General features: G+C 43.6%; 1 protein-coding gene and 2 long non-coding RNA genes across 3 annotated transcripts; 1 reads left to right on the top strand and 2 right to left on the bottom strand.

Moving 5' to 3' along the window:
* Positions 1-268: 268 nt before the first annotated feature.
* Positions 269-2,489, top strand: LOC119561866. The gene is made up of 2 exons (XR_005221477.1): positions 269-1,261; positions 1,451-2,489. It is a non-coding gene; the product is annotated as an uncharacterized LOC119561866 (long non-coding RNA).
* A 269-nt stretch (positions 2,490-2,758) lies between these two features.
* LOC119561865 (BTB/POZ domain-containing adapter for CUL3-mediated RhoA degradation protein 3) lies at positions 2,759-4,378 on the bottom strand. The gene is made up of 2 exons (XM_037875345.1): positions 3,912-4,378; positions 2,759-3,860 (listed from the first exon to the last, which is right to left on the bottom strand). Exons 1-2 carry the CDS (start codon positions 4,090-4,092, stop codon positions 3,136-3,138), a joined length of 906 nt encoding a protein of 301 aa, XP_037731273.1. The 5' UTR covers positions 4,093-4,378; the 3' UTR covers positions 2,759-3,135.
* Positions 4,379-7,331: 2,953 nt separating this feature from the next.
* On the bottom strand, positions 7,332-9,061 carry LOC119561861. Its single transcript, XR_005221474.1, has 3 exons — positions 8,357-9,061; positions 8,076-8,302; positions 7,332-8,012 (listed from the first exon to the last, which is right to left on the bottom strand). It is a non-coding gene; the product is annotated as an uncharacterized LOC119561861 (long non-coding RNA).
* Positions 9,062-12,315: the final 3,254 nt, after the last annotated feature.

Consider the following 12,315-nt stretch of genomic DNA (forward strand, 5'->3'; position numbering starts at 1 on the left):
TCGCCGTCTCAGATCGCAATCCAAACGCTAAAATTAAGCGGTGGAAAGCTTTTATTGACGAGCATAACGCCTAAATTTTTTACAAGCCAGGAAAAGAGAATTACATACGTCGCTGACGCGCTGCCCCGACAGCACATCCACTCACTGGAATAGGATGCACAGTCAGATATTGCCACAATACATAGCGACTTATGACTCACCTACACCATCGAAAAAAAAAGACAAGCCGGTCTAGTGCTTTCGGAACCAAATAATAATAGAAGAAAACGGAACTGATTCAGCTAGAACGGTCATTATTTTCGGTGAAAAGATTCGACATCTCTTGTATTTCTTGGATAGAGAAAAACTTATACAGAGAGTGCGATGTGGTCAAAAAAGACGTAGTCAATGCAATTTTGTGCGAACTTTCAGTACTGGCATTTATCCAGCATAAATTAGTAGAAACATTCCCGACAACCATATTCCGTTACACGAACCGCATGGTGACTGACATCTTAGACAAAAATGAACAAAAAGAAATTACGGTGTCAGAACATAACAGGGCTCATAGAGCCGCTCAGGAAAATGTGAAGCAGATTATGCAAGACTTTTTTTTCCCAAAATGACTCATATGGCAAGTGAGGGCGTCGCTAATTGTAAAACCTGCCAAAAGGCAAAATATGATCGACATCCTCAGAAACAGATTCTCGGAGAAACACCGATTCCCTCATATACAGGCAAATTTTTACATATGGACATATTTTCTACAGATAAAAAATACTTTCTTACTTGTGTAGACAAATTATCTAAATTTTCAATTGCCCAACCAATCGCTTCCAGAACCATTGCAGACGTACAAACCGCGACTTAACAACTTATTAATTTCTATCGACGAACTAAAACAGTATATTGCGACAATGAGCCTTCTATAAAATCCGAAACAATTAAAACCCTTCTAAGTAACCAGTTTAACATACAAATCGTTAATGCACCGCCACATCATAGTACGTCAAACGGACAAGTGGAAAGATTACACAGTACACTGGCAGAAATTGCACGGTGCTCAAAAATCGAGAGAGGAATTAAGGACACGGTTGAATGAATACTTCTCGCGGTTATAGAATACAATAAAACCATTCTCTCAGTAACAAATAAACGACCCATCGACGTAATACACTCGTCGACGATAGAGCTTAACACAGAAATTAGGGATAAAGTCTTAAATGCGCAGAATATTCAACTAGAAAGATTAATCAAAACAAGACAAGACAGAAATTTTCAGGTAGGAGACAAGGTCCTTGTAAAATCAAACAAGAGATTGGGGAACAAACTCAAAAATTTGTATTCTGAAGAAATTAAAGAAGCAGACTTGGGAACCACAGTCTTAATAAAAGGGAGGGGGGTCGGTCTATAAGGATAATTTGAGGTAATTTAAATAAATCTTATTTTTCTTTTTTCACCAACACACTAGGTTTTGGACAATATTACTTATCGCTGTATCCATAACAACAAAAATGGCCGACTTCAAATTACATACCAATCATAGACGGGGATGTAACTATTTGGAAAGACTTCCAATACCTTAAGCACTCAAGTAACCTAACCCTGCATGTAAAAAATAATCTTGCACCCCGTTGAACACAACGGCACTATTCTTAATTTTGCCGAAGGTGATATTATAGCTGACTGCGGTAACAAAATTATGCCGACTGGAAACTGCAGAAATTACCTTCACAACATGCGCACAACTCCACTCAGGGGGCAACGCACACTGTTGGACTCGCACGAGACACCTCGAGCCGCTAACAATCATCGACGACGGCATTATTCTCACTGACGGAACAGCTACGATCAACGGAAAATTTCTCGTTACATTCGATGAAGAAGCAAAAGTAAACACCACCGTAAACGCCTTAAAAAAAAACCTAGCGCCAGCTGCATCAACGGTCATTAACATTACGGGTCATCAAGAATTACTGAGTTTACCATACTTGCAAAAATTAAATATGGAAAATTTCCGATACATTGGTGAAATGGAAAAGGGACTGGTAAAACGGCCTATAGTATCTGGACAGGCCGCGATCGCTTTTTTGGCCATCTGCTTTACTGTTTCCAAACTCTATCAGAGACGCCAGCGGGTCCGTCGCCAGCATGGTCTCCAAGTTATTATTGACAAAAAAAAGTCCGAGGACGTCCTTCATCTAAGCAAGGGAGGAGTTAACACGGTCACCCAGCAACAGAAAAGTTGCCAGGCTGATCCCGCATAACCGGATGGGAATAATGCAAGGCCAGCGTCAGCTGCGGTTATTGCACAATGACGGTGCTATGGTCAGCATAATCAGCGGACAATGCACTGCGACGAAAGCAGCACACAATCGGCGTCCAACTCCATGCACGTGACGCCGGGTCAGCAGTTTCAGAGCATAGGGATAGCTTTCGTTTAAGAAGATATGTACCTAGCAGTTAGTTGAATTTTGGAAATAAATTGTGACGGTCATCACCTCGCGAAATCAAAGTCTTCTCAATTTAATTTACATGCTTGTGCTATGTCGTTGAATAGGTGTATTGAAAAACTGTATATTGTATGAATTTTCTTCGTTTAAAAATTATGAGCAAAATTTCTTTAATTTTGATTTCTTATGTAAAAAAAACGATTTTGGTTAAAACTTTAAACTTTGTAGCTCTGGAGATTCCTCAACTTTGAACAACATTGAATTTTCTATGTGTGTATCCACACGCTAGTTTAGGGTCATGAAATCATTTAAATTGCTATCAACAGTTCCATATAAAAGTATGTATATTAATTATTTGATTGATGTTTAATACAAAAACCTTTCCTATTCAAACAAAAACACCTCTTAACGAGGTAAAAATCTAGTGACGATCGCACCTTCAACAAACAAAAGTTTTACGTTCGGCATGCTGCAATTCAATATGCCTGTGCTTAGCCGTACGATTTTGGTAAAGCATGTCGAATGAGAAAAAATTAGGAAGTGTTTTTCACAAAAGTTGATATCAGAACTTTTGTTTGTTAAAAGTGCGATCGTCACTGGATTTTTACCTGTACATTTTCTTTCGAAATAAAAATAAGTGTTTACTTTTATAGGTCGGTTAAAAAAACAATCAAATCTATGTGATCGAAAACATTTACGTAAATCAGGATGGGTTATTACGCTTATTGGATCGTAATCGCGCCAGTCCAGTGCGTTCTTCCTCCTCGTCGCTTGTATACTGATGCATGCTGGTTCCACCAACACTTCCCACTCGTGCTGAAGACGTCGCCTGCATGAGTTCTTGGTCGGGAGCATTGCGATTTTCATAAAGTAGGACCTGCAGAGTTTCCTCGTATATACGAGCTTCCGGAAATTCAACTTTGGTGTGCTTCCTATCAGTTGCATAAACTATTGAAGTGCAACAGACTTCCGCAACTTTTTTGCCGTGTCCGTAAAATGACCAGCAGCAGATTTCACTTGGCCCAATTACGTCTTTAATGAACAAAATTCGTTCATTAAAGCGCAACGATAATTTATCGAAAAGTTCAATATTTTTTAGTAAGTTGTCATCTGAAGTACTTGTGTACGAATACTTGTTATTCTGGCGCTGTACCACAAGAATAACAGCAGGTTTTGAAGATATACTAATTAAAAGTTGTTCTTCCTTTTGCGAAGTTATTAAAGGAATGCGACAAATTGGCTTGGGTTCCTGGTGCGCATATAGGGCCCTTTCACAAGACATAGCCAGCTCCGTGATGCAGTAGTATTTGGCCTCAGCAAGCAGTTCAGCGATTTCTTTGTTAGTTTCCGGCAGCGGAACAGCGCCATCTCTTAAAAAATTTAGTATGATACCAAAATGATTTCCACATCGGTCGATTAAAATCCATCCTAGAACACCATCTTTATTTTATTTTATTTATATTTATATTTATAACAAACCTTCCGAGTCAGTCAGTACCTCCATCCTACCACTAAACATTGCGCTCAACATCGTGTCATTATTTTTCGTGAGTGTTCCAATTGTGGTATAATACAAGCGACCACCAACATTTAGTTTCAAGTACTGAGACGAATGCCCTTTTAGCAAAACTTGGTGATCGCCCGACATAGTTTCCGACATTGCAAGAACTAGTTTATTATTTCCTACCGTCCTTACCTTTGGACCTAGTGACCAAGTCTTTAACTGAGTTTCAAATCTTTTTTGGTTCTTTTGCGCCTTTTAGTTTTGAGCTCTGGGAAACTCTTTTATTTGCGTTGATTACTCCCACAACGCTTCCATTAGCGTTGCTTAATCCCGCAACACTTCTAAGCGTTGATAAATAAATTTTGCGGAGGTCTGTAAACAAATTACGGACAAATCTTGAAAATATGTAAATTTTTAAAGGTATGTCTTAGCAATTAGAGGTGTCAAAACATCGATGAAAACATCGATGCATCGATGTTTTTGAAATTTTCTAAATCATCGATGTTTTTTTTTCAACCATCGATGTTTCTGTGCCGTCACTTTTAAGAAAAAAGTCAAATTTTTAAAGTTTGCCTCTTTACCAAATCGACCCTTTTCAGGGCTACATAATATTCATTAAAGAGTTGCAAATTTCAAATGATTTATATACTTGTCACATATAAGCATAAATGTATGTATATTTTGTGTATAAGTGAAGATACACTTACAGTTATTGGTGTTTAACATGTTAAATGCAACTTAAATCATTGCAAATTACTAAAAACAAAACCAACAAAAACAAAAATTAAAAACAATAAGAAAAAAGCATAAACATTAACATTAACGTAAAATTATGTGTGTGGTGTGTCTGTGTGCGTGCCCGCTGTTGGTTTTCGGCGATCGCCAACGGTTTTTTAAGTGCAATTTGGTCAAACCTTAAAAATTTCTCCTGGCTAAACTAAGCGCGTCCCCAAAATAATTTTTACATCAAAATTCATGATTCATCGCCCTCTAAATATGGATTTTTGTAAATTAGTCGGGTAAATTAGTCGGCCCTAGTATTTAAGAATTACCAAAATTTTATTTTAATTTTTTAAAACATCAATGCTTCATCGATGTTTTGGGTGGAAAACATCGAAAACATCGATGTCTCAATACATCGATGTTTTGACACCTCTATTAGCAATTCGATATCGAAATTGATTATCAATATCCTAAATATTCTTATATTCCCATATTCTTATTCAACCACCATCCGCTCAATAGCCTCTTCCCACACAGTCTGTCAGTGTGAAACAGTTTGGTTTTTTGGCAAAGGTGGAACCCAGACAGAGTTTCGGCTCGGTAAACTGAAAGATGAACAGGCAGCAAAGGAAATCATAGAGAAACTTAAAAAATAACAGAAATTTGGTACATTAGGCAATTCCACTAGCAAGGTCGCCAACAGCTTCGCCTGTTTCTATTTGACATAATGCATTGAACTGCGACTCAATATATAAAAGATCTAAGAACATTTGAAAAATCCTCGATACTTGATAATAAACTTAAGCTTATTAGGGAATTTATTAATATAGGCTCTCTTCATCATCTTAAATTAAGCTGAAAGAAAGAACAACCAACTTAGGGCGAACTTTTTTTTTTCTCTTCGGCCTATCACAACATTCTAAAGCTTAGCCATAGAAGTGAGCGAGAGGCGAATACGCGGCTAACGCTTTTCGCCGGCTCTGCTTTTCGTCGCGGTACTGAGACGAGCTAAGGAGATACCAGAAAAATACCATATTTAGCGAATGAGTTTCGATGAACGCCATTAGGCGCGGCCAAAAAGAATAAGAAATGTAATCTTTGACGGTGTTCGTGCAAAGGCGGAGTGGAAACAAAATATTAATAGTGTAAGGAAAACCCCGAAAACGCCAGCAAGATGTCAGTGCAGATGAAAAAAGACGCCTAATCTAAGCTGTTGACCAGAAAGCAATTCACAACAGCACGAAACCGCAGAATAGTTGAAGGTATAAACTTCCGTTTAGCTCCAACGCCCGATTTTTTTCAAACTTTCCATATCAACGTGTTTTTGGGTCCTGATTACGGAAAAAAAAGTCAAAGTTGGCGCACGTAACGGGATCTTGGAAAATAACGGTAAAAACCGTAAAATGTTTTGTTTTTTGCAGCTTTTTCCCGAAAATATAAGGAAAATCAAAAACGGATTTTTTTGTAATAATTATTTATTCCGAAAACTTAATGGTTTTCGAAAAAAACGGAAAAGAAATATTTTAAATAGCAGGTTAACATTTAAAAATATTGCATTATCCCGCCATAAAAATGGCGTCAGATAGTTTCGATTAATCGATAACAGCATTTTAGGTGATGGACCTCTTTCGACTTTTCGTGCTTATGTTTCTTTTTCCCACTTAGCGAAATATACAATCACTACTCATTCAGAGCTTGAACTGAGAAGACCTGAAAATGGAACAACTTAATTTGTTCAAATTGGTCCCCATTCAGAGCACCCGGGAGAGTACTTTGCAATGGCTGCGGGATGTCGGGTTAATACCCCAAGAGCGCTATTGCCATAAACATAAGCAGAGCATGATTTTGTTAGATCATAAATCAATATGCGCGGAATTTAGATGCGTTAACAGGGGAAAGCAGGACCATTCCAAGAGTGTTGCGAAGAACACGTGGCTGGAAAGGTTTCATATATCGCCAGCATCATGCATAATTATAACCTATTGCTTTGCAAATTCTGTTACGTTTGCCCAAACTATACGGGAATGTAGCGTAAAAGAAGATCAAACTGTTTCCTCAGAAACTGTGGCAGACAGATTTTTCGCCAAGTTGGACGAGCTCTTTGCGAATTTTTGTGGCGACGACAGGCTACAAAGATTAAGCTCGACCCGTTTTCATTACTATTGAAAGACATTAGGAAAGTATATCCCGGAAACTAATTTAATTGTTTTGCTAGATAAAAATGAAAAAGGCAAAAAAAAAGTCAGGTACACACAAACATAGTGAAGTGCAAGGAGCCGAGGAAGTAAATCGCGGCGATTTTTGTTAAAAAAAATTTTTGCTTGCGACATTAGAAATGCTTTTTATATTTTTTTTTGGGTTATACATTTTATTTCCGTTTTATAATTTGAATTTGATTTTGTTTTCTTATCTTATTTTTAACTACAACAACTTAAATGGTCCTTCCAACATTTATATTGTTGCAGTTGGAGTCGGATGTGAGGGACTTTATCGATAGGTTAGGTCGATAGGGCGATAGTTGCAGCAGCGGGATGAGTCTGGCGGGCGATCTGGCCATTTGAAGATTAGTCCCGGTTCGCTCTGGGATTACTTTAGATGGACCATGTATCCAATGACCCAATTTGAGAGAGGCCATGTAATATGGCGGGGGGTATGAACGATGATCAGCAGACGTCGAGATAGTCGCGGCCCTACTGTCCAGCCAGGTAGATGCAGCTAGACGGGAAACTACAAATTTGTCTTTGTGCTTAAAATTAAATAGTGAGTGAGGTTAAAGTTAGATAGTAGTTCAGTGTTTAATATTTATAATTTATAAAGGCAGCCGGGGTCCCAATACAAAGGGCCCCGGAATATTTATTTGGAGTTCTGCTGACATCTGCGCGACTTCGCCATACCTGCCAGTCCGACTTGGCTGCCCAGCAAACGGTGTCCGTTCGACCCGTATCAACGACCAGCAAGAGAAGCCTTTCACAGTCGACGCCGACAACATCAAGAATTTCCCGGTGAGTCCGTTCCGGTGTGCCGCGTCCTCCTCATCTCGGGAACTTCCAGCGGTCGCATCGCGGCGCTGAGAAGTATCGCCATTTTGTCTGGCAGGCGAATCTCGGACTGCCATTGCACAACTCACCGGAGAGCGCCTTTTTCCTGTGTGGAGATCCGGATCACTGCTGGCCTCCGGCGAGAAGTTTTCCGCCCGGGCTATCATTGCCTCCAGGCCCGGCCCAATAGTGGCTGAAATTTAGGAAAATTTAAATACATGTGTAACTTTATTATATATATATTTATATCTACTTCCCTGTTTGTGAATTTATCCGGAGTTAGTCCCGAGAGCCTTATTTGTCCTCGTTGTTTGCCTAAAATTTAAAAGGTCGCGAGCATTAGTTTTAAATGGTATAGCTTACAGTGCAGTTACGTACCTTTTTGGCCTGTCCCTTCTTTTCCCTTGGAGCTCCTCAGGATTAGGTGACCACACACACGCGCATCGCGTATGTTACTTTGAGGGCCGCGTTTCCATGCGAGCTCTACCAATACATGACTGGTAGAGCATAGTTTCCGCGGCGCCTGTACCCTTTTCCAGCAAAACCAATCCTCTGCTTTGACCGCGTAAATGTTGAAGACGGCGGCCAGGTTTCGGTCTTGAAGGCTGAGGAAGGATAGATCTGTTAAGAGGTGCATGTATATAAACGATTGTACTTACGATATTTATTAAACCTTTGTAAAACCCACAATGTGTGAGTAAACTTTTCCAGTGAGGGAGATGGAACCGCCGTTGTCGCAAGGAGTGGGCTCCCGCCGACAGAGAATGGGTGGTGCCCTGCAGCACCTCGAGGGCACCCATGGTTGGGTGGGAGAGCTTGGCTAGGTCACCGGTAGCCACCAAATGTAATCCATTTTTCCGTCAATATTTGTAAATTTTTGGCTTTGTTTACGTTTTTGTCTTAGTGATGACCGATAGTTTAGTAATGTGAGACCGTGAAGTTATCGATATTTATGTTGCGAGCTGTGGCATTAGGGGTACTCTTCCCTGAGAAAAGACTGAGCTAGCGGCACTGCCACCGAAAAAAGCAGTTCGTAACATATTGGCGCCCAATTTAAACAAAATAAAATGTCGAGGCGACGACGTCTCGCCCATTTATGACCCTGACGCCCCCGCCATCACGACCTATGTCTTGCATCATAGATTGCAATTGCTAGGGAGTGGTGACGGGGAAGTCAGCTGTGTAGGAAAGTTGGAAGTAGAACGGGAGGCGGGTCGGCGGACATTGCCGACGATTTGCTCCTGGTCACAGGTTTACCAGTGAACCGGTGATGGCATCTTGGAGCAAACCAAGATTTGCATCACGGGATGCACTGAAGAAAATCTGTGATAATTTCTGTGATAGAGTAGTTTTAGAGCTTGTATTTTGTTATTTATTTATTTGAAATGTTTTTTTGTTAGGATGTTGGGTTCCTGGGTTTTTCTCCCCGTCCTGGATTTCTAATTTTATGTCGGTTGTAAACTTAATTGCGTAATCGTGACCCGTAGTAACCCTACGCGCTGCACGGTTACCTCGATTTAAAATAGAAAAAGAGGGCGGGAAAGAAAAGCCAACAGGAGCCAAGCCAGCCGATGTCCTTAACTGGCGGCTATCACCACGGGTGATAGCTAGTCCAGTTGACGAACGGCTAGGCGGTGACGGGAAAATAGGAGTTTGGAGAAAGCGCAAGAAAGTTAGGTCGGAAGCCCATCGGCGAGGGTCAGTTCCATCTCCCCAAGTCCAGAGTAATAGGAAGAAAAAAAATAATTAGAAAAAATAGGAGATTTTGAAAGGTGTTGGAAAGTGAGGAAGATTTGTTTATTGTTATTTATTTTTGCTATTAGTTATTTTCGTATTTATTTTGATATTTACTATATTATTTATTATTGTATTTATTTGTTGTCTTATTTATTTATTTATTTATCATATTATTTATTATCGTATTAGTAGTTATTAAGTATTTATTTAAAAATTCTTGTAAAGTCATGTCCGAGGGTAAGGACGTCAGGGATAGGCACGGCCACCAGCTCAGGTCGATGGGTCCTCCTGGCGACGACAAGGATGATGTCTGGTCCACGGATGTAGAGGGTGCTGCTGGGTTGCCGCGGATGTCGCTGGCTGGGGGTTTACCCAGAACGCCGGTAGGCTGCACCATCGGTCGCCCAGGGTCCTGGATTTTAAGGCAATCGTCGAGGCGCAAGATCAACTTCTGGTTCCGGAGCAGACAGGTCCACAAAAGCTGAACACGGGACGGGATACAGCGGCGGAGTCGGCGGTGAACGCAGCTCTTGCACAAGCGGCCCAAACGTATCGTGCATGGCAGGAGTCGGGAGTGAGCCAGGCGTTGAGGGAGGAAATCCAGAACGGCTTCATGGACATGATGAAGTTGCTGAACGATGTCCTTAGGCCAGCCGATGGCAAACCGCAGCCGCTCCAGGAGGGCGCGAGTCGCCAAGTGCCCACTCCGTCGTGTCCGGAAGGCGGCGCAACTGGTCCACCGGAAGTTCAGCAGCGGCAGGAGACAGGAGGAGGCTACCGAAGGCCACCGGAATTGCCACCCAGGCAGCGACCTCGACTGTCGGTAAATGACTCTCCAGGGATCGACAGCAGCCTGAGCCAGGAACCCGAGTATCATCCGACAGGCAGGAGTGATCGCCATGCACGGCCGTGGTGCGAGGACCGAAGGACGGTGGATTTTCGGGACGAGCCGCGGTGGTACGCAAACGCTGGAGCCGGCAACGGGAACTACTACGTCCGAGTGGACCACTGGAACCTCTCCTTCGGCGGCGAGGACGATGGCCATTCCGTGGACGACTTCGTGTTCCGTCTAGAGTTCCTGCAGCGGCAGCATCAGTGTCCGTGGAGTGAAGTTCTGCGCAACTTCCACGTACTCCTATCGGGCAGAGCGAAGGAGTGGTACTGGGTACACGTACGCCAGTCCAGAGTGGACACTTCGGCCCAGCTGCGCAGGGCTCTGATGGATCGGTTCCGTGGTCACCAGACGGAACACGAAAGGATGCATGAGCTTCTGCAACGTGAGCAACAGCCGGGAGAGAGCGCGGGTAACTACATCCATTCGATGCAGCAACTCGCCTCACGCCTAAAAAAAACCAATGCCAGAGCGACAGTTGGTGAAGGTTGTGAAAAAGGGCGCTAGATACGTTTACGCGATGGACGTACTCACGGTGGACGAACTTCGGGAGGAGTGCGTCGAAGTAGAAAGGAGTTTCGGTCGTCGAGGGCGTGCTGCTTACTTGCAGCAGAGCAAGTTACGGGTCAGCGAGGCGCACGTACAGGACGAAGTCGACGAGCCGCGAAACCTGGAAGTGGACGAGCTACGTGGGCGAGTCCGAAATCCGTTCAGGCCAGGTTGCTGGAATTGCGGGGCTGCGGAGCACGGATTCCAGGATTGCGAGGCCACGGAGGGGAGGAGATTCTGTTTCCGGTGCGGCAGGCCGGGCGTGATCTCACCAAAATGTCCCGATTGCGCGGAAAACGGTCGGCTGGGCAGTCCGAAAGCGGGAGGGACTCGCCCAGGTTGGAATCCCGCGAAGTAGTTTCCAAGAAAGAAGACGAAAACAAGAATATACATAGTCCGTCTAATAGTCATAAGTATTTGCTAAGATACCTGCCGGAGGATGAGAGGCTTCGCCGTTATATGGAGGCACGGAACCGGATCTTTTCGGAGCATCAGCTGAGCGGCATGCGTCTAGTCTCACGGAGAGTCCAGAAGGCAAGGGAGCGCTTCAGGATGAGGAGATCCAGACGACGAGAGGTAGTGGCGGCCGTTAAACGCATAGATTCCGCCGATCCTCGACCCTTCGCCGACGTGGAGACCTTGGGCAAGCAGCTTACCGGCCTGTTGGATACAGGCGCCAGCGTGAGTGTGCTGGGCAAAGGCTGTCGATAGCTCGTGGAAGCGCTGGGAGTTACCGTCCAACCGTATTTTTCGGTAGTCCGGACGGCTTCTGGCGAGGATCGATCCATCATCGGACGCTTGGAGCTGCCTGTGAGATAGAAAGGCGTAGGTAAGCCGGTCACGTTCTACCTGTGCCCATACCTGGAACAAACCGCGTACTTCGGAGTCGACTTCTGGCGTGCCTTCGGACTAGCTCCAGCCGTCGTGGGGAAGCCGGTGACGAGAGGCGTCAAGGCAGCGGAGGAAATCCATGCCAGCCAGATGGAGCACTATGCCGACCAGGAAGATGAGGACGAGGCAAAGGAGGAACCCGAATCCTGGAGCCTTTCTGTGGAGGAAAAGCTGGCGTTAGGCAAGGTCAAGGAGGAGTTCCTTACCTTTGAAAGGGACGGCCTCGGAGTCACCAGCATGGAGAGGCATTCCATTGAGCTAATGGAAGGAGCTCGGGTCTTTAAGAATCGTCCGTATCCGATGTCTCCGGCGAAGCAGAAGGTGGTTGAAGATGAAATCGACAAGATGTTGGAGCTGGGTGTCATTGAGGAGAGCAAAAGCCCGTGGAGCAATCGCACAACAGTGGTGTCGAAGCCAGGGAAAGACCGATTCTGCCTGGATGCCCGGTAGTTGAACGCCTTGACGATTGAGGATGCATACCCTCTGCCCAGCATTGAGGGAATCCTCTCCAGAATAGATCAGACGCATCACATCTCCAGCGTTGACCTG

The sequence above is a fragment of the Drosophila subpulchrella genome, unplaced genomic scaffold (assembly GCF_014743375.2).
Source record: "Drosophila subpulchrella strain 33 F10 #4 breed RU33 unplaced genomic scaffold, RU_Dsub_v1.1 Primary Assembly Seq38, whole genome shotgun sequence".
Classification (NCBI taxonomy): domain Eukaryota; kingdom Metazoa; phylum Arthropoda; class Insecta; order Diptera; family Drosophilidae; genus Drosophila; species Drosophila subpulchrella.

Excerpts from the sequence above, each read along its gene's own strand:
- LOC119561865 (XM_037875345.1), bottom strand. The coding sequence starts at position 4,092 with ATGTCGGAAACTATGTCGGGCGATCACCAAGTTTTGCTAAAAGGGCAT. Across the intron at positions 3,861-3,911 it reads GGTACTGACTGACTCGGAAG|GATGGATTTTAATCGACCGA; the intron begins GTTTGTTATAAA and ends ATGGTGTTCTAG.